The sequence below is a fragment of the Diceros bicornis genome, chromosome 3 (assembly GCF_020826845.1).
Source record: "Diceros bicornis minor isolate mBicDic1 chromosome 3, mDicBic1.mat.cur, whole genome shotgun sequence".
Taxonomy (NCBI): domain Eukaryota; kingdom Metazoa; phylum Chordata; class Mammalia; order Perissodactyla; family Rhinocerotidae; genus Diceros; species Diceros bicornis.
The window spans coordinates 77,909,655-77,930,023 of NC_080742.1; the positions used below are offsets into that span (position 1 = coordinate 77,909,655).

The window sequence follows — 20,369 nt, forward strand, 5'->3', positions numbered from 1 at the left end:
CATGGTCTTCTCGCCGCGTGCGGCCAGGAGCAAGCGCACTACAGGTTCCGTGGCGCCTCGCGCGCGAGCCAGGCCGGACAGGGTTGGGGCGGGGCGGAGTGGGGCGGGGAGAGGCCGGGGCTGGCGGGCGGGCGGAGGAAGGGGGTGGGGGCGGAGGCGATGGAGGGGCGGTGTGGGGGAATGGGGGAGGGAAGGGGAAGGGAGGCGGGAGGCGGGGCCGAGCTGGAGCTGGAGCAGGAGTGTGAGCCGGCGATTGCAGCGGAGGCGGTGATGTCGGTGCAGGTCGTGTCAGCAGCGGCTGCCGCGAAGGTGCCTGAGGTGGAGCTGAAGGACCTGAGCCCCTCCGAGGCGGAGCCGCAACTGGGACTGAGCACGGCGGCCGTGAGCGCCATGGCCCCCCCGGCGGGCGGCGGGGACCCTGAGGCTCCAGCTCCCGCCGGGGAGCGGCCCCCGGCCCCTGGCCCGGCCTCGGGGCCCGCCGCCGCTCTCAGCCCCGCCGCTGGGAAAGTGCCTCAGGCGTCGGCCATGAAGCGGAGCGACCCTCATCACCAGCACCAGCGGCACCGCGACGGCGGCGAGGCCTTGGTCAGCCCCGACGGCACCGTCACCGAGGCGCCGCGCACAGTCAAGAAGGTACTGCGGTCGGGCTGCCTCTCGCGGAGAGGGAGGGAGGGGGACGGCAGATCCTCTCGGCACGGCGGCACCTCCCTCCACGCCCTCCCTTCTGATCGTGGGAACAGAGACCCCTTTTCCGCTGAAACCCACTCCCTTAGAGGTACACCCCCTCGGCCCCAGTGCTGGGGAGCGAAGACTCCAGGTGGCACCCCAGTACTTCGCTATAGAGAGCATAGAGCTAGCGCTCTTCCCTACTACTTGGAATAGGCAGGACGAGGACAGGCAGGCACCTACTACTACTCCTCCCTGCACCCCCAACATACTCCTGTGTGTTATTTTTCATACTATCCGGGGAAGAGACCCCGATGGCATAGAAAAACCTTACTGCTTAGGAGAGTTCCCCCAGCAATAAGGGTGAAAAGATGTTTTTTATTTGGAGAACGAGTAAGCAGAGTTACCTCGCGTTGAAATTCTCAGTTGTGAGGTTTCTGTACAGATGATGACTTTCTGCCTTTCTGTGGCCACCCGCTTCCACAGAGCAGTACTGATGCTGTCTGTGCCGTTCATTCCAGATACTGCAATATCCTTGCATCTTCTCTGAACGTAGAAGGGTAATGGGGAGATTCTCTTTACTCTTTTCTCCTCAGGGATTTGTCTTCTCTGCTCAGTAGTTGGTCACCGGGAATATTAGACGGTGTATGAAGAGAATGATTGTTTTCTTGGTTCCTTTACCGTGGTCTGAAAGTGTTGGGAAGAAATGCTTCTACTTTTGGGAAAGGCGAGCCTTGGGGCTTTCTCTCTCAGCTGTCGGCTTCTTTCAGACATAGTTTTGAAGAGGCAGTAACCTCTGAACACCAAGGAGTAAGAGTGCCTGGATGTATGATACTCTCATGTTACCCTTACAATGGCTGTCCGGGGTGTGTCTCGCCTCTCATAAAGCTAAATCAGCACAGAAAAAAGGGGCACATACTGGAAAAGACTGAGATGTGGATCATATAAAAAGGGATATGGCTCTAATTTCCAAGGCACAATGTGTTCCGATGAACATGGTGATTTATGTTATTTTTATTGTTGTGATTTTTAATTGCTTTATCAGAACAGCAATAAAGTGATGTAAAGTCTGTATTGGTTTCACTGTGTAGGACCCAGCTGAATTGGAATCTTGGATCCAGCCTAACTTTTGTTGTAACAGTCTCATGATTGAGATATAAAGCAGATAACCTTTTCATTCTAATTACCCAAATATAGGTGAGAAACGATGCCGGAGGCGACTGAAGGAATTTGCTTAATGCTACTTTAGGACAGTGTCCTTGTCATTTGCAATATGAAACTCCTGTGGGAGGAATTATAGGAGGAAAGAGAGGCAGGACGGGCGGGCACCAGTGCTGGTAGCACCTGGATATGAGTTTGGAAATCTGAAACATATTTCTGACTAGTTGAGTTGCTTTATAACTTTGGCCAAATCTTTTTCCTGTGATTAAGGGTCTTTTTGTATAAAATCTGTAATTTGATTAGATCTCTTGAGGGTAAGAATGTTTAACAAATTGCTTTTAGAGCATGGGATTTACAGTTGGGCAGACCTGGATTTGAATCCTAGTACCCTCACTAACTAGCTTTTGGGTAATTTCCAAATTCTCTAAATCTTAGTTTCCTCTTCTATAAAATGAGGATACTAATACCATTGAGGATTAGAAATATTTGTAGAGGGCTTTAGCATTGAACTTGGCACATATGAGTAGGGGCTTAAGAAAGGATAGCTATTCTTTAAGAATCAGTTTCTCCTCCCATCATAGCTTAAATGCATGCCACCATGACCTCCTCTGAAAGGTACACACAATTCAATAGATTCTATATAAAGAAGTTAGAAAACCACAGGCCAGCATATCAGTCTGTTTTTCTTAATTCTAGATATACTTCTTGATTCTTTTCCTTGTTGCTGAACCACCTCCTTCCTGTTTTTCCAGCATGGAAATGTGGGTTCTATGATTCTAGATTTACTCAGCAGCCTCAAGGCTATGGAAGACAGGGCTCAGCTTGCCTTACAATGTTAATTGCAACCAAAAAAAAAAAACAGCTTCACTATTCAAAGTTAAGCAAGTGAAGCTCTGGGCAAGGATGCAGCTGTATGACACAGCTACAGGCATTGCCAAGCTGCTTTTTGGGGACTTTCTTGGTATTGAACTGGCTAAGTTAAAATCAGTGCATGAGACTGCCCTTTTTCCCCAAGTTGAAAGTCACATCACCAAGGGATTGATTGCAGTGTGATATTTTGATTTGTTGAGCCTTTCTTGATTCTTAGATTGTTTGTTTAAATAATCATTCTGACCTTGACTCCCTTTTGCTTTTTGTATAGTATAGGGAGGGACTAGGGGTACTAGGGATTTGGAATATCTGCCTTTGGCTATGTGATAGGTGGCCATTGCTTTTATATTGTAACTGTCACACACAAGCTTATTTATCTTAAGTTACATTTCCGTTGATGGTTTCCCTTAATCCATTTATGTGTCTATCATCAGTTTTCTTAGTTTTGTTACTTTACTCAGCCACACAAGGGAAATAAACTTTTTACAAAAGCCAAAATTCCGAAGTACAGTGGTTAATAAGAATGAACATATGGTGTGCAGGTTACTCAGTCACATCTTATCTTTGTAACTTGGGGCTCTGGGGACTAGATCTTGTCATTGTGGCTATGATATATTTGTATATAGTGTCTTTCTTCATAAACTCACATCAAGTGAACCCAAAAAACTAGAAATCTCTGTAAGAAGTGATTTGTGAAATGGGAAGATAAGTTCCACAGTTGAACTAATAGTAGTAGTTGAGAGGATTTCTTCCCTGTGTTCTTGAGAATGGGGTAGTAGGAATGTCAGCACAGCAGGGAAAACAAGGCAGGAGAGGATGTATTTCAGGAAAGTTAAAACTTTCTGACGGTAAGGCTGCGAGCCCAAGAACCGCAACTGCTTTGTGCTTATGTCAGTATCAGTAATGACCACGTTGAAGCAGATTCTTTATTTTTTCTTGGCAAATGGATCCACCTTGCACTGGCTTTGTTGCTGTCAGCAGAGAATGAGTTGAGCCATGTTAGTGCTTTCTTGCCCTGAATTCTTTAAGCTCTTGATTTGGTTAATTGTAGATTACTAAAGTGGAACCTTTTCGGTATAGGCATGGGAATGTGGGAGCAGTATGACTCCTTTTTGCCAGTTAGGAAAGTACAGCCTTGCACAGTGTTCAAAAAGGTAATTGATGGATTGACCCTAATAATAGTTACCATTAATTGGCCTTCAATATTCCAGGAATTGTTTTAGGCCTTTTTCTAATCCTGACAACACCACAAGATATAGGTGGCGTTATCTCCATGTTATAGATAAGGAAATAAAGTCCAAAGAGGTAAGGTGCCTTGGCCAAGGTTATATATCTAGAAAGTGGCAGAGGTAGGACTTAAACCTCTGTCTTAAACCTTTGTCTGTTTCCAAAGCCCATGTCCTTTTCATTATGCCACACTGATTCTTTCTAACTTCTTAGTTGCTGGGTTCTGGCTTTCTCCCAGAAATCTTTCAGAATACTCAAGTGAACTCTAAGGTGTGTCTGTCTGGCATAAGGCTTTGGTCATCCCAAAACCAAAGTAAGGAGGGTCTGAGTCAGGGCTTTAAGAAGAGGATGGAGGGGGCTGGCCCTGTGGCATAGTGGTTAAGTGCGAGTACTCTGCTGCTGGCGGCCCGGCTTTGGATCCTGGGCGCGCAGTAATGCACCGCTTGTCAGGCCATGCTGTCGCGGTGTCCCACGTAAAGTGGAGGAAGATGGGCATGGATGTTAGCCCAGGGCCAGTCTTCCTCAGGAAAAAGAGGAAGATTGGCATCGGATGTTAGCTCAGGGCTGGTCTTCCTCACACAAAAAAAGACGAGGATGGAAAAAAATTGTACAAATTCAGAACCTCAAAGAATTGTAATATTATAAGAGAGGGAGAAGAATATCTTATATACAGTTGGGTGTTGCTTAACGACAGAGATATGTTCTGAGAAGTGTGTCGTTAGGCGATTTCGTCGTTGTGCAAACATAGAGTGTACTTACACAAGCCTAGATGGTATAGCCTACTACTCACGTAGGCTGTATGATACTAATCTTACAGGACCACGGTTGTATATGTAGTCCGTCATTGACCAAAACGTCCTTATGCAGTGCGTGACTGTATAGACAAGCATTTCAAGATCAATGATACTTTTTCACATTAGTATTTTACTGATAATATGAGAAATTTATTCTTATTTTCAAAGTTATAAATAAATCTGGAGTACCTGAGGAATATGCTCCTCCTTCCTGTCCAGCTAACAGTTTTTCCCTGTTCTTTAAGTTCCACCTTCTCTATGAATCAATTTCTAATTAAACCTCTTGAAAATTAGATGGGGAAGCATACTGTTATGTATTCCTGTGGTGTACCAGGCATTGTATTAGAGCTGTACATAAACTATTTTATCTAGTCCTTTTAAGAGCTCTCAGAGAGAGGTAGTGTTATCCTTGTTTTATTGAGGAAACTGAGGGTTGAAGAGATTAAGAAATTTGTCTCAAGGTTATACATTTAGTAATGTGGTGGAGCTAACAGAACTCTAATCTGTTGGACTCCAAAGCCTAAACTCTGTTTCTTGTCAATTGAAGTGTTTCTCTGTCCAAAGCTCAGATTGAACCTTTTAAATCTTAGTTAATCTGTATATTTTTTGTATATGTTTTTATTTCACTAAAAAGTAGTTTCTTGTTATTTATTGAGCTTGTTTCTTTATTAGTATAATTTGTGAATTCTGTTCTCCCTGGACCTGGGAAAGATTGAACATTAAGAGCTGTTTTAGGAGGTTGCTCAGAGCTGAAGTTGCAGTTGTGTATTTTACGTCTTGAGGATATAAAGGACGTAAGGACGACTTAGGTCCTTAGTGTCCATTCAGCTCAAGAAATGGATAGTTCATGAAAAAGAGAGAATGAGTTTCTTTATTATGTCATTTCCTTGAAAGTGTTCCACTCCCCTACAATGAAAGAAAAAAAAAAAGAAGAGATTTTTGGAATCTTTATTCAGACTCTTGTCAGGTTGACTTTGTAAAGAATATGTAGTTTCTTTCTTGGTAGTTCTTGCTTAAATACTTCAGAAAGGTACAACTGAGGTGGATGGGAGAAAAACAGTCCTGGTAGTTGCCCTGGCTCTCCCTCCGCCTTGCTGTCATGTTCCGGTGGTAGGCACAATTAGAGGAGCTGAAATTGCATTGACCTAATAAGAGGTTTAGTAAATCTGATAAGATTTCTATAGAATTTGTAGGAGCTTTTAATAGTCTGAATGACCTATGGCGTGAGATTTGGTGAGAGCTGAGCAGAGGAGAAACCAGTGGATTGAAATTTGTTCTGTAACAGTTCTAAGTCTAAAACTATTTTTGATTAAATTAAATAACTTAAGACATGATGTGTATGATGTTCAGTCTGCCTCTTAGCCAACTATATTCTGCAACAATTCAATTAGCCATTTTCCCTCTGGGACACTGCTTTAATAGCTGGTAATTTCCTATTCTTTTTTTCAAGGGTCTATCAGTAGAAATGTATCTGTTTGGGGCACCTGGTTCTTCTTAGATCAGAACTTATGTTAAGGAAGGGTACAGAGGTTTTAGAGCTGCTGGTGCTGCTGGAAAAGCCTATATATCAGGCTTTTCCTTAAAGCCTTTCTGAATACTGCAGAGCTGTTATTGAAAATTAAGTAACCTGAGACTAAAACTGGCTTCATCTTCCCAACAAACTTATCTCCGCAATGCTCCAATGTGAACCCTTTTGATCCTTCTAAAAGATTTGATACTGTTGACTATGTCTTCTCTTGGCTTCAGTTATAACTCTTCACTTATGGCTACCATTTACTGAATACCTACTCTCTGACAGGCATCTCTCTCTCTCTCTCTCATTTAATCATAATAGCTTTTTCAGATGAAAATTATTACCTTTATTTTACAGATGTAAAATACAGAGCCTTTATTTTATAGGCTCAAAGAGAGTAAGTAATTTGCCCAAGGCTTTGCCAGTCTGTGATGCCTTTGGGATTAGTGAGATGAGACACTGCCCATAGCAACAGTGGGAGGCTTTACCACACTGCGAACCCCCTACTTTTCTGACCAAACTCCCGTGTGAAATCTGCTTAAGCTGTTGCACATAGGCTGCTGCTAAGGCCACTCTGTGCAACTTTTTGGATCTCAGGATCTATGCTCCTCCGAGGGGAGGACTAAACCACCATGCCTCACATCCCTGTTTACCTCGATCGCTACCTGATGTCCAGTCATCCATTATCTTCCTAATATTCATTCCTTTACTACTCTTCATCTTCTCAGTTAATCCAATCCCCCCAAATCTTTTCACTGTGTCCTCTACAACTTGCCCCTCCATTACCAGCAAATCCCCATCTAGTGTCAGCCTCAAGCAGCAAAATCAAGTTACAGAGGCAACAGTGGGGGTGTTGTTAGTGTGACCCCTGTATCCAGAACTATAATGGTGCAGCCCAAGCTACAACATCTCCTGCTTGGCATTAGTAGTCATGACATCTGCCAAGCCCATTCTGTGTTTGATTTTGGGTGGTGGTTTTCAGCTGTGTAGCCCTGAAGCACGTTCTCCAATCTGAAAGGTACCTCATATCCTTTCTGTAAATTCTTTTTCTGTTAATTTAGCCAGAGTTGACTTCTGCTCTTTGTGAAACTCTAGTGATGCAATAGTTGAACCTAACCATCTGCCTTCTTATTTTCTTGCATCATTGGAGCTGAAAGTTGCTAGAGAAAATCAGAAAACCAGGTAGATCAATGTCATTATAAATTTATAACCATAGTCTCATATGTGTAATCATCATTGCCCAGCAATGTTATATATTTCTCTAGTAAGTTCACTTTCCCACTCACTGCAAATGACTATTTCATACCATGTCTATTTATTTCTAATCTCTCTTGTGTTCTTTTTAAACCAGTGATATGCCTTACACTTTATTTTAAAAACAGAAGCCACGGGGCTAGCCATGGGGCTGGCCACGGGGCCTAGTGGTTAAGTTCAGCGTGCTCCACTTCGGCGGCCTGAGTTCAGTTCACGGGCGCGGACCTACACCACTTGTTGGCGGCCATGCTGTGGCGGCGACCCACGTACAAAATAGAGAAAGATTGGCATAGATGTTAGCTCAGGGCCAATTTTCCTCAAGCAAAAAACCAAAAAAACAAAAAACACCCCAGAAGCTACCAAAAGGGAATTCCTTGCCACCAAAAAGGAATTCTTTCATCTTTGTACCTCCCAAATCTATAAACCTACCTGCCTCTGGGGCTCATCTTTTTCTCCTTCTCACCTGTTACTATAGAGGAAGTATCCTTCATTCTGTCAAGACCAGTCCTTCCACAGGTGCTCTAAGCACATTCTCCTGTCTTCTTCAAGTTCTTCCTTTGGTTAATTCCTCTTTCTACTACGCTTTTCCTACTATTCCAGCTTGCTCTAATCTCTCCCATTTTGAAAACCCTGCCCTCTGACCCCCGTATCTCCTTTCTGCTACTGTCCTATCTTTCTACTACTCCCTTTCACAGCTAAGCTTCTTAAAGGAGTTTTCAGTATGTGCTATGTACACATTTTTTTTTCTTTCCATGAACTCATTAACCTACTCCTACTCCTACTCCAATACTCTGACCCAAACAAAGCCCTCTTGTTAAAGTTGCTAATGTCCATCGGATTGGGAAACATGGCTTTTTTTTTTTTTTCCAGCCCTCACCATATCAGACCTCTTGGCAGCATTTGACACCAGCTTTTTACCAAAACACTCTCTTCTCTTGGCGTCCATGACACTGCTCTTTACTAGTTTTCCTCTTATTTCTCTGGCTGCTGCTTCTCAGTCTTCTTTGTTGGCTCTTTTGCCTTGATCCTGGGCCCTCTGCTCTTTCCATTGTGTTTTCTCCCTAAGTCATCCACACCATTCCTATGCCTTTGAGTATCATCTACATACCAGCAACTCCCCAAATTATTTCGTTAGCCAGGACCCTCTTCTGAATGCCAGTCTTGTGTGTGTACAACTGCCTGCTGGCAGTTGAACCTCAAAACAAACGTATCTAAAATGGAATTTTTTATCTCCCTGTCTAATCCCCAAAATATGTTCTGCTTGTTTTCTTCATGTCAGTAAAATGTATTTATAGTATTTTTTCTTTAAAAGAATTGTTTTTAATTATACAAGTAATACTTGAATATATTCTTGTAAAATAATTCAAGCTAATAAAGCAGAATCCTTCCTTGACCTTTAGCCGGTCTTATTCCCCTCCCCAGAGGTGACCTTTGCTATCAATTTATCTTTCTCGACATTTTTTTCTGACTTTACATTCATATTTATACATAGAGAAATTTGTAGTTTTATAATAACTTGTACATAAATAAAAACATGCTATATATACATTGTTTTGTAGGTTCCTTTTTTCACTTAACAGCATGTTTTGGAGCTTTTTACACATCGGTACATGTGTATCTATCTCATTCTTTTTAACTGCCGAATTGATTTCCAAAGTCTGTACCATTGTTGTTTATTAAACCATTCTTCTGTTGATGCATGTTTAACTTAATTTTTTTTCTTTATAAAATATGCTGTAGTAACTCTCTGTGTGCATTTTCTTTGTGTAAGTGTTTCTCTTAAGATAGATACCTAAAGGTAGAATTTTGGAGTTGAAAGATCTCCCCATTTTAAACTTAATATGTAATGTCATGTTGCCTTCAAAAATGTAGTACCATTTTACACATCAACTAACTATATACAAGACAACCTTTTCACCACACCTTCACCAATGCTAAATAGTTTTACATCTCTTATGAGGAAAATCTTTTACTGTTGTTTTTATTAGCATTTTTCCTGCTTATAATGAGGCTGAGAATATTTTCATGCATATATTAGCAATTTATATTCTTTTTCTTGTAATTGCCAGTTTATATTTATTCATTAACAAATATTTATTGAGTGACTACTATTGCCAAGTACTGGGGATACAACAGTGAACAAAATAAAGATGCCTGCCCTCCTGTTGACTTGTCTTTTTCATATCAACTTGTAGGAATTCTTTATATATTCTGGATATTCATTCTTTGCCAGTATTTTTTCCTACTCTATTTCTTGTTGACTTATAACTTTGTTTATTATTTTAAAAGTTTTTATGTAGTCAGATTGGCCAGTTTTTTCCTTTATGACTTAAACATTTTGTGTCTTAGAATCGCTTTTCCTACCCCTGGTTTATAAATAAATGCTTTTATATTTTCTTCAACTGTTTCTGGTTGTGTTTATTCTGTTTTGGTCTTCAATCCATCTGCAATTTATTTTAGTTTGTAATGTAATATAGGGACTTTTGTAATGTAAGATAGCTTTGTTTGTCCCCAAATAAAATTTTGTGCGTGTGTGTGTGTGTGAGGAAGATTAGCCCTGAGCTAACATCCGTGGCCAATCCTCCTCTTTTTGCTGAGGAAGATGGGCCCTGGGCTAACATCCGTGCCCATCTTCCTCTACTTTATATGGGACACTGCCACAGCATGGCTTGATAAGTGGTGCATATGTGCATGCCCGGGATCCAAACCTGTGAACCCTGGGCCACCGAAGTAGAGCGTGTGAACTTAACTGCTATGCCACCAGGCTAACCCCTCCCAAATAAAATTTAATATTTTACTTTTTCCGGTTTGTTCTCTATTTCTTTCTCTTTAACTTGTCCTTCTTGACTGTTTTTCTTTCTTAACTTTTAGCTGGACATGTAGAAGTAACTTTTGATTGAAGACTGTATCTAGTTAAGTCAAGAATGACACTAAAAATTGCCATTCTGGGCCGGCCCCGTGGCTTAGCGGTTAAGTGCGCACGCTCCGCTACTGGCGGCCCGGGTTCGGATCCCTGGCGCGCACCGACGCACCGCTTCTCCGGCCATGCTGAGGCTGCATCCCACATACAGCAACTAGAAGGATGTGTGACTATGACATAGAACTATCTACTGGGGCTTTGGGGAAGAAAAGGAGGAGGAGGATTGGCAATAGATGTTAGCTCAGAGCCAGTCTTCCTTAGCAAAAAGAGGAGGATTAGCACGGATGTTAGCTCAGGGCTGATCTCCCTCACAAAAAAAAAAAGAAATTGCCATTCTGGTAGTACCAACTTAGTGCTTATAATGAGTTACTCATAGAAGCACTTGCTATTTTAGCAAATTCTACTTATTGTTTATAAGTAAACATAGCAAACATAGTTATTATTGTTTAGTGGATATAGATTATGTTTTGATAGAAATTGGAGCCTCAATGATATCTCAAATACATATCCTGTGCAACAGTGGTCTACAGAGGAACTTACCTTCTGCAGTTATACTAAGTTGGAAAAATGTAATACTGTGTGGTCCTTTTCCAAAATGACACCTGATTTTTTTTTTAAGGCATTGCCAAGAATTGAGTATGTGTGATGAGACTGTAGTCAGAAGAAGTTTTGCCCTGATTAGATAGTTGTATGTATCTACTTTTCAAAGTTGACATTACCTGCTCCAAGTTAAAGAAGGACTTTTTTTCCTGGCAGGTAGATAAAGTGTCTTCTTCAACAAAGCTTTGTTGGATAGAGCTTGACTGAGTTTAGTCTTGGGTCACTCTGCTTTGGGAGACAGAAATGGAATAGGAATTTTTACTACATTCACATCTGTTGTATTTATAAGGAAAAAAAGATGATTGGTCTAATGCTAGTTCCTTTTTAGAGTCGATGCTGGACTGTATTATAGAAATAGAGAAGCAACTTTACTGCTTCTGGATGCTTGTCTAATAATCTCCCCTAATACATTGTGAGCTTCTTTTGTGCAAAAATCATTTATGTGTTGTGTGCTAAACACTGATAAGAGATAGGGTTATTACATCAGCAAAATATCATTCTTGCCCTCAGAGAGAGAGTAGGGAATATAGATATGAAAGTAAATAAATACAATCTAGTTTGATATGAGCAATACTGGAAGTAGGAATTGTTGCAGTCTGAAGAGGTCTGCATTGAAATTGAGGTGTATCACCTCAGGGAAACTAGTTGGTTGTTCACCCAGGAGGCTTCACAATGTAGCAGAACCATTGTGAGGTTTCCATGTTCTAGCTTTACCAATCCAGAAATTCACATTTTTAGTACACTTAGACATCATTCACCTCTTAGGACTGGCTCATTCAAGCCAAACTCACAGGAGACTCATATTTAAAACAAAATGATAATTTCTAATTTATGGTCAGGTGTATAACACTCAAGCTGATCTGATACACGTGTCAGTCAGAGGATACTCTGGAAAATCTACATGAGAAGTCTAATTATAATTAGAGGCAGTTTATTAAGTTTGGAATCTTTTAGATTCTTGCTACTCAAGCTGGTCCATGACCAGAAGCATTGGTAACACCCGGGAGCTTGTTAGAAATGCACAATCTCGGGCAACTTTGGTTCTATACTAGTGTATACCCACCAGAATCTCAGTTTTTTACTCATTGCTGTTGAATAGTGTTGGCTTAGCATTTGGTCTTATTTCATACTTCTCTTTTATGAAACCTCAGAGTAGCGAGGCAAGAAAATCATTTTAGTGTTTTGTGAAGGGTAGAAATTTATTGTAAAACTTGTAATCAAATACTTGATAGACATAGAGACATAGAAACACAGACAGGCACAGATACATAAATACAGACACACAGAGATCCCCTACGTACAACAGAACCCCTCCAGATCCTTCTATCCAGACCCTGCCCACACACAGAGACATACCCACAGAGATAGCCCACACAGACTCGTACAACAATGTAGAGACCCCACAGAGAGAGATATACACATACATTAATGGGTAATGCTTAAAACTCAAGATTTTCATTGAACTTAAGTAGTGTTCTCCATAGTTGTTTTGAGGAGAAGGGACAAGTAAACTCTCTAAGGTACTTTTAACTGAGCCAGAAATGAAGCAAAAACAGATGGACTGCCATCGGGTCTGCAGAACAGTGAACGCTATAAAGCCAGTTTTGTTTTAATTCCTGTTTCCGGACCTGCTTGTTCCTGGGCATCATTTTCAGTTTGATGTACTCATCATGCTTGGATGGAAAGTCATTGTCCTCTTTCTCTCAGGAGCTTGCATCCTAGATTGCTGATTAAGCAGAGTTCCATGTTCAGTTCTCTTTGGCACTAATTAACACACTCCCTCAATGCTATCTGAGTCACATAAATCTGCCCAGGATTGGAAGATCCAGAAACACTGTACCTATGTGGAGGACTTCTGTTGAGTTCTCTGTGGATGTGTGGGACTGAAGAATGTAGGGTCTAGAGGGAAAATTATGTTAAAACTAGAGATAGAGCCAGCCCTGATGACCTAGTGGTTAAGGTTCGGTGCTCTCGCCACTTTGGCGGCCCGGGTTTGTAGCCTGGTCACGGAACCACACCACCCGTCTTGTCAGTTTCCATGGTGTGGTGGTGGCTCACGTGGAGGAACTAGAAGGACTTACAACTAGAATATACAACCGTGCACTGGGACTTTAGGGAGGAAAAAGAAAGAGGAAGATTGGCAACAGATGTTAGCTCAGGGTGAATCTTTAAAAAAAAAACTAGAAAGAGATGTAATTTTGGGTTTTTGTTGAGTCATTCGTAGTATAAGTTTTCATAGAGACTTGTGATGAAACTTAAGAATGATTCGGGAATAATTTAGTTGTAAGGTAAAAGATTTTTAAACTACACTGAGGTAGGTGGGGGATGGCACATTGACTGTGTTGGTTGATAGAGAAATCACTGGTATCCACTTAGCCAGATTTTTCAGTGTCTTGGGCATCATTTTATGAGAAGTATCTTGTTAGGGAAAAGACGACTCGACCGTACAGGATGTTTGTGCCTAAATACTTGAAAGTTTCTGTCACACTGAGTGAGTTAGGCAACAGAGAGACATTAGTAGGATAGTTTTACAAATGTAGGTTCCAAAAAGAGATAAATATTTTTCTCTTGCTGCCTGGTACTTGTGTATATATTCATTTGACCAAAAGCCTGTTTAAAAATTTTTTTTCCAAGCATGTGGAAGATTATTGAGAAAATTGTACTCACTGCTCAATTTAACAAATGTTAGCATTTTCCAGACTTTTCTGTAGATATTTTTTAAAGATATAAAATATTGTAGATAAAACTGAAGACCCCTTTATACCCCTTCTGTATTCATTCCCTTCCTACCCTCTCTTCCTCGCATCACAGAAGTAACTGCTGTCCAAACTTTGCTGTTTATAATTCCCCTTCATGTTTTAGTTCTTTTGCTATATATTGTTTATCAATATGATTTGTGTATTGATAAACAATATGTAGCATTGTTTTGTACGTTTAAAAGCAACATAAATGGTCTTATATAGTAGATATTATTCTGCAGCCTACTTTTTCACTGAACTTTATTTTGAGTCTTAATCAGTCTAATGTGTAGATTTTCTGGTTGATTCATTTTAACTACTATGGAGTACCTCATTGTAGAATATACTGCAGTTTACCCATTCCCCTACTAATGTTTCTTTTTTTTTTTGTTAATCTGGAGTGAACATCCTGAATCATGTTTCCTTATGCACATGTATGCTAGTTTCCCTAGGGATATCCCTATAAGCAAAATTGCTTAAGGTATATCAACTTGACCATATACTCCCAAATTGCTTTCTAAATTGGTTTTATTAGTTCCTGTTTTCTGAATCCTTACTAATATGTGCTGTTGTCAGATATTGAACTTATGTCAGTCGGGTAGTTGTGCAGTGGTATCTTTGTTGTTTTAACTTGAATTTCTTTGGATATTAGTGAGATAGAGCATCTTTTAATATATTTGTAGTCCATTTGGATTTCCTTTTTTGTTAAGTGTCATCTATATTCATATTCTTTTCCATTTTTCTTTTGGGATTTCATTGGTTTTTTTATTGATTTGTAAAAGTTCTTTATATATATTCATTTTAATCTTTTATCAGATATATGTGTTGCAAATATCTTCTGGTCTGTGGCTTGCTTTTTTTTTTACTTATAACTTTTATACAGAGGTTATATTTTTTAATTTAAAATTGATCAATTTTTTTCTGTATATAGTTTGTCCTTTTTGAGTCTTGTATTAGAAACTTTTCCCTATCTTGAGGTCATGTACTCTTCTATATAGTCTTCTTTTTTTTTTTTTTTTATAATTTTATTTATTTATTTATTTTTCCCCCCAAAGCCCCAGTAGATAGTTGTATATCATAACTGCACATCCTTCTAGTTGCTGTATGTGGGACACGGCCTCAGCATGGCCGGAGAAGCGGTGCGTCGGTGCACTCCCGGGATCCGAACCCGGGCCCCCAACAGCACGGGGCCGGCCCTATATAGTCTTCTAACATGTTTAGTTTTGTTCACAATTCAGTCTTTTGTCTATCTGGAATTTATTTTTGTTTATGGTGTGAGATAGTGATCTAATTTTATTTTTCCATATGGATGACCAATTGTCCCAGTCCTGTTTGTTGACTAAGTCTGTCCTTTCCCCATTGATGTGTAATGCCACTTTCTGTCATACTCTGTATCCATTGTGTTTCTGGGTTCTCCGTTTTGTTTCATTGGTCTCTTTGTTGATCCCTTTACCAATACCACACTTTTTTTTAAGTGCTAGAATTTTATAATAACTCTTGAATTTGCCTAAGTTCCTCCTAATGCCTTGTTTCTTTGTTTTTAACAGCTCTGTTGAGGTAAATTTACATAGGATAAAATCCACCCGTTGTAAATTACAACTCAGTGACTCTTTTTTTTTTTTTTTATTGTGGGGAAGACCAGCCCTGAGCTAACATCTGACGCCAATCCTCCTCTTTTTGCTGAGGCAGATTGGCCCTGGGCTAACATCCGTGCCCATCTTCCTCTACTTTATATGGGACGCCGCCACAGCATGGCTTGACACGCGGTGCGTTGGTGCGCGCCAGGGATCCGAACCTGTGAACCCCGGGCTGCCAAAGTGGAGCGTGTGCGCTTAACCACTGCGCCACCGGGCTGGCCCCGACAACTCAGTGACTATTAATAAATGTATTTGTAGAGGTTTTTTTTTTACTGTGGTAAAAGGTAGATATAACATAAAATTTACCACTTTAACCATTTTATTTATTTATTTATTTATTTATTTATTTATTTATTTATTTATTATAATAGCTATCCTAATGGGTATGAAGTATGTAGAGTTTTAAAATCACCACCCCAATCCAGTTTTAGAACAGTTCTATTTCCCCAAAAAGTCCGTTTTGCCCATTTCCAGTCAATCCCTGCTCCCACTCTCCACCCCAAGTAATCACTGATTTGCTGTCTTTGTTTATAGATTTGTCTTTTCTGGAAATTTCGTATAAATGAGTCATACAATATATGATCTTTTGTGTCTAGGTTTTTCACTTACCGTGATGTTTTCTAGTTTCATTCATGTATAAATAGTTTTTCCTTTTTATTGTTGAATAGAATTCTATTATATGGATATACCACATATTATTTATCATTTTTAGCTGATGTACGTTTGGACTGTTTCCAACTTTTTGCTATTTTCAATAATGCTGCTTTGGACTATCATGTGGATAAGTCTGTGTGTGGATATATGTTTTAATTTCTCTTCGACAGATATCTAGGAGTGGAATTGCTGGGTCATGTGTTAGGTTTATGTTTAACTTTTTAAGAAAATGGCAGACTTTTCCAAAGTGTTTGTATGATGTTACATTCCCACCAACGAGGTATGAGTGTTTGTTTCTCTACATCCTTGTCAGCACTTGGCATTGTCAGTCTTTTTCTTTATAGCCATTTTAGCGGTTGTGTAGTGCTATCATTATGATTTTAGTTTACATTTCCCCATGACTAGTGATGTTGAGCATCTTTTCATGTGCTTATTAGCCATTTGCCTATCTACTTTGGTGAAATGTCTATTCAGATCATTTGCCCATTTTTAAATTGGATTGTTTTCTTATTACTAAGTGTAGGCATTCTTTCTATATTCCAATTACAAGTCCTTTTCTGGATATACGATTTGCAAATGTTTTCTTTTAGTCTGTGGCTTGTCTTTTCATTTTCCTAATGATATATTTTGAAGAGCTAATGTTTTTAATTTTGATAAAGTCCAATTTATTACTTTTTTAATAGATTGTACTTTTGGTGTTATGTCTAAAAAATCTTTAACTCAAGGTCACAAAAATGTTCTCCTTTGTTTTCTTCTAGCAGTTTTATAGTTTTAGATTTTACATTGAGGTCTACGGTGCATTCTGAGTTGATTTTTGTGTATGAGTGAGAGAATGGGCCTAATCTTTTTTCCTTCGTATAGATATCTAGTTGTCGCAGCACCATTTGTTGAAAAGACTATGAATTGCCTTGACACCATTGTTGAAAATCAGTGTCTGTAGATGGTGTGGGTCTATTTCCAGACTCTGTAGTCTGTTCCAGTGATCTGCTTGTTTATCTTGGTGCCAATACTACACTTTCTTGATTACTGTAGCTTTATAGTAAGTATTGGAATTAGTATAAATGCTCTAATTTTGTTCTTTTTTTTTCAAAATTATTTTGACTATCTTAGGTCCTTTAAATTTCCATATAAATTTTAGGATAAGCCTGTCATTTTCTACAAAAAAGCTTGCCAGGATTTTGATAGCAATTGTATTGAATCTATAGGTCATTTTGGGAGAATTCCCATCTTACTGATACTGAGACTTCCAATCCATGAACATAAAACATCTCTCCACTTTTTTAGATGTTCTCTAATTGCTCTTAGCAATATTTTGTACTTTATAGTGTATAAGCTTAACACTTCTTTTCTTAAATTTATTTTTTAAGTTTTTTTGATGAGGAAGATTGTCCCTGAGCTAACATCTGTGCCAATCTTCCTCTATTTTGTATGTGGGACACTGCCACAGCATGGCTTGAGGAGCGGTGTGTAGATCCAAGCCTGGGATCCGAACCCGCAAACGCCGGGCTGCTGAAGCCAAGCATGTGAACTTAACCCAGTATGCCACCGGGCTGGCCCCAAGTGTTTTATTTTTTTGATGCTGTTATGAATGGAATTGTTTTCTTAATTTTATTTTTAGGTTGTTTATTGCTAGTATATATAAATATGTGTTTTTTTTTTTTTTTTGTAAGGAAGACTAGCCCTGAGCTAACATCCAATGCCAGTCCTCCTGTTTTTTGCTGAGGACGATTGGCCCTGGGCTAACATCTGTGCCCATCTTCCTCTACTTTATACGGGATGCTGCCCCAGCATGGCTTGACAAGCAGTGTGTCAGTGCGTGCCCACGATCCAAACCTGCGAACCCCAGGCCGCCAAAGTGGGGTGCGTGCACTCAACCACTGCGCCACCTGGCCAGCCCCACAAGTGATTTTTTTTACTCTGGTGAAATATACATAACATAATATTTATGATTTTAACCATTTTGACATGTACAATTCATTGGCATTAAGTACGTTGATAATGTTGTATAACTATCGCCACTGTCTATACCCCAAATTTTTTCATCCTCCCCAACAAAAACTTGTACCCATTAAACAATAACTCACCTTTCTCTCCTTTTCCTAGCCCCTGGAAAGCTGTATTCTACTTTCTGTCTCTATGAATTTGCCTTTAGGTACCTCATATTGTATGTGAAATCATACAATATTTGTCCTTTCATATCTGGCTTATTTCACTTAGTATAATGTTTTTAAGGTCCATCCATGTTGTAGCACATATCATAATTTCATTCCTTTTTAAGGTTGAGTAATGTTCCATTGTATCTATATACCACACTTTGTTTTTCCTTTCCTGTATTGATGGACATTTGGGTTGTTTCTACCTTTTGGCTATTATGAATAATGCTGCTATGAATACAAGTGTATAAGTATCTGTTTGAGTCCCTGTTTTCAGTTCTTTTGGATATATACCTAGTAGTAGAATTGATATTTGTATGTTGATCTTGTATCTTGCAACTTTGCTAAACTTATTACTGTAGTAGTTTTTTTAGAGATTTAGATTTTTCTATATATAGGCTCATGTCATCTACAAATGACAGTTTTATTTCTTGTTTTATAATATGTATGCCTTTAATTTATTTTTCTTGCCATATTGCACTGTCTAGAACCTTTAGTACAATGTTGAATAGAAATGATGAGAGCTGACATCCTCACCTTGTTCTCAGTCTTAAAGGAAAAGTAGTCAGTCTTTCACCATTAAGTGTGATATTAGCTGATAGTTGGTAGGGCAAATTTCTCCTAATATATTCTTTATAATGTCTTAATTTTAACTGATTAAGAGACTGGATAAATTGGCATGTATTAATGAATATCACCTGCTTGACATACTTCTCTTAGCTATAAAATTAACAATCCTTTTGTCTCTTGTGGAATCAGGCAACCCTGATACCGTTTAAATTTCTACTTTGAGTCAATATTTTAATCAGTAATCTAAATTGGCAGTTCATAGGCTACCTGTCCATATTTAAGTCTAGGGTATCTAGATTGTGACTAAAAAAAGTGAAGCTTTTATATTCCATGATGCTGTTTTAAAGTTCATTATGGTTTTCCTTCTTTGGGGAGAGATTTCTGTGATATTTTCTCTTTAAAGTAAAATATGTGTGTTTGTATGTAAAATAAACTACATTTACAGCTAATGGATATAGTTTATTTTATAGTCCAAACCTTTTGTTTCAGCTGTTCACGTAAGATCCACCGGCAGCACTCTTCTGGTGGATGGAGATGCTGAGGCTTACATACCTTGATTGATAAATCTGTGTGTGATATTTCAGTTAAGTGCCTTATCCCTTAGACTGTAAACTCTTCAAGGGCTGAGACTATGTCTTTTTCGTTCACTGTATTGTTAGTATCTGGCAAATAGTAAAAGTTTTGAATGAAAAAATGATGAAATCAGTCTGTTTTGTGATACTTGCGTAAAGAGGAGTGATTAGTGTAAATGAGCTTGCCTTTAGGGTGTATTTTCATTCTCTAATCCTCAGAGCATTTCAGAGTATGGATTGTTGTCTATTTAGCTTAAGTAGAAAAATTTCCCAGTTTCCTCTTAGTAATTAAGCTAGATATTACTAAGTTTGTTATTATTCTCTTACATATGTACTTTTTTTTTTTTGTGAGGAAGATCAGCCCTGAGCTAACATCCATGCCAATCCTCCTCTTTTTTTGCCGAGGAAGACTGGCCCTGGGCTAACATCCATGCCCATCTTCCTCCACTTTATATGGGATGCTGCCACAGCATGGCCTGACAAGCAGTGCGTCTCTGCGCGCCAGGGATCCAAACCTGGGCCGCCAGCAGCGGAGGGCGCGCGCTTAACCGCTACGCCATGGGGCCGGCCCCTGTACATTTTTAAAAGTTTGAAACCTATCTCTTTTTCTTTATGGTTTGGTAGAATCAAAGTAAATCTGTGCTATGGTTCTGGCAATTAGTCAAACTATTTTCATGTCGTTTCTTAGAGATTTTAGGCCTAGCCAGACATGACTGATTTGGGTAATTTTGTAGGAACCTGCTTCTATAATTAGCTATACACCTTTGAGATAACCGATTTTCAGAAAGGGATGGTTATGAGTATCATCTAGGAAGTTGATATCTTTTTAGTAAAATGGCGTTGTTCATTTCTAAATCTTTTCCTTTGAAGTTGGATCAGCATTTATTAGTTGCAATTGATTAATAAATACATTCTGATTTTAACAGCTCATTGGGTTACTTGGAATAAAAAATTCATGTTTGACATTTGAGTCTTCTCCATTTCTCTCTGCTTTGTTGACCAGGACCTTGCTACAACATGGAGGACTGTTAGAACTTGAA

The 20,369-nt window shown here is 39.5% G+C and overlaps 1 protein-coding gene across 2 annotated transcripts in view; it reads left to right on the forward strand.

Moving 5' to 3' along the window:
• The first annotated feature begins 235 nt into the window (after window positions 1-235).
• Window positions 236-20,369, forward strand: part of AHCYL2 (adenosylhomocysteinase like 2) — a 159,909-nt gene continuing 139,775 nt past the window's right edge. For both annotated transcript variants that reach the window (XM_058529712.1, XM_058529720.1), the window contains exon 1: window positions 236-633. In XM_058529712.1, the coding sequence (XP_058385695.1) occupies window positions 271-633 (363 nt within the window). In that variant the 5' untranslated portion in view covers window positions 236-270. The remainder of the gene's footprint in view (window positions 634-20,369) is intronic.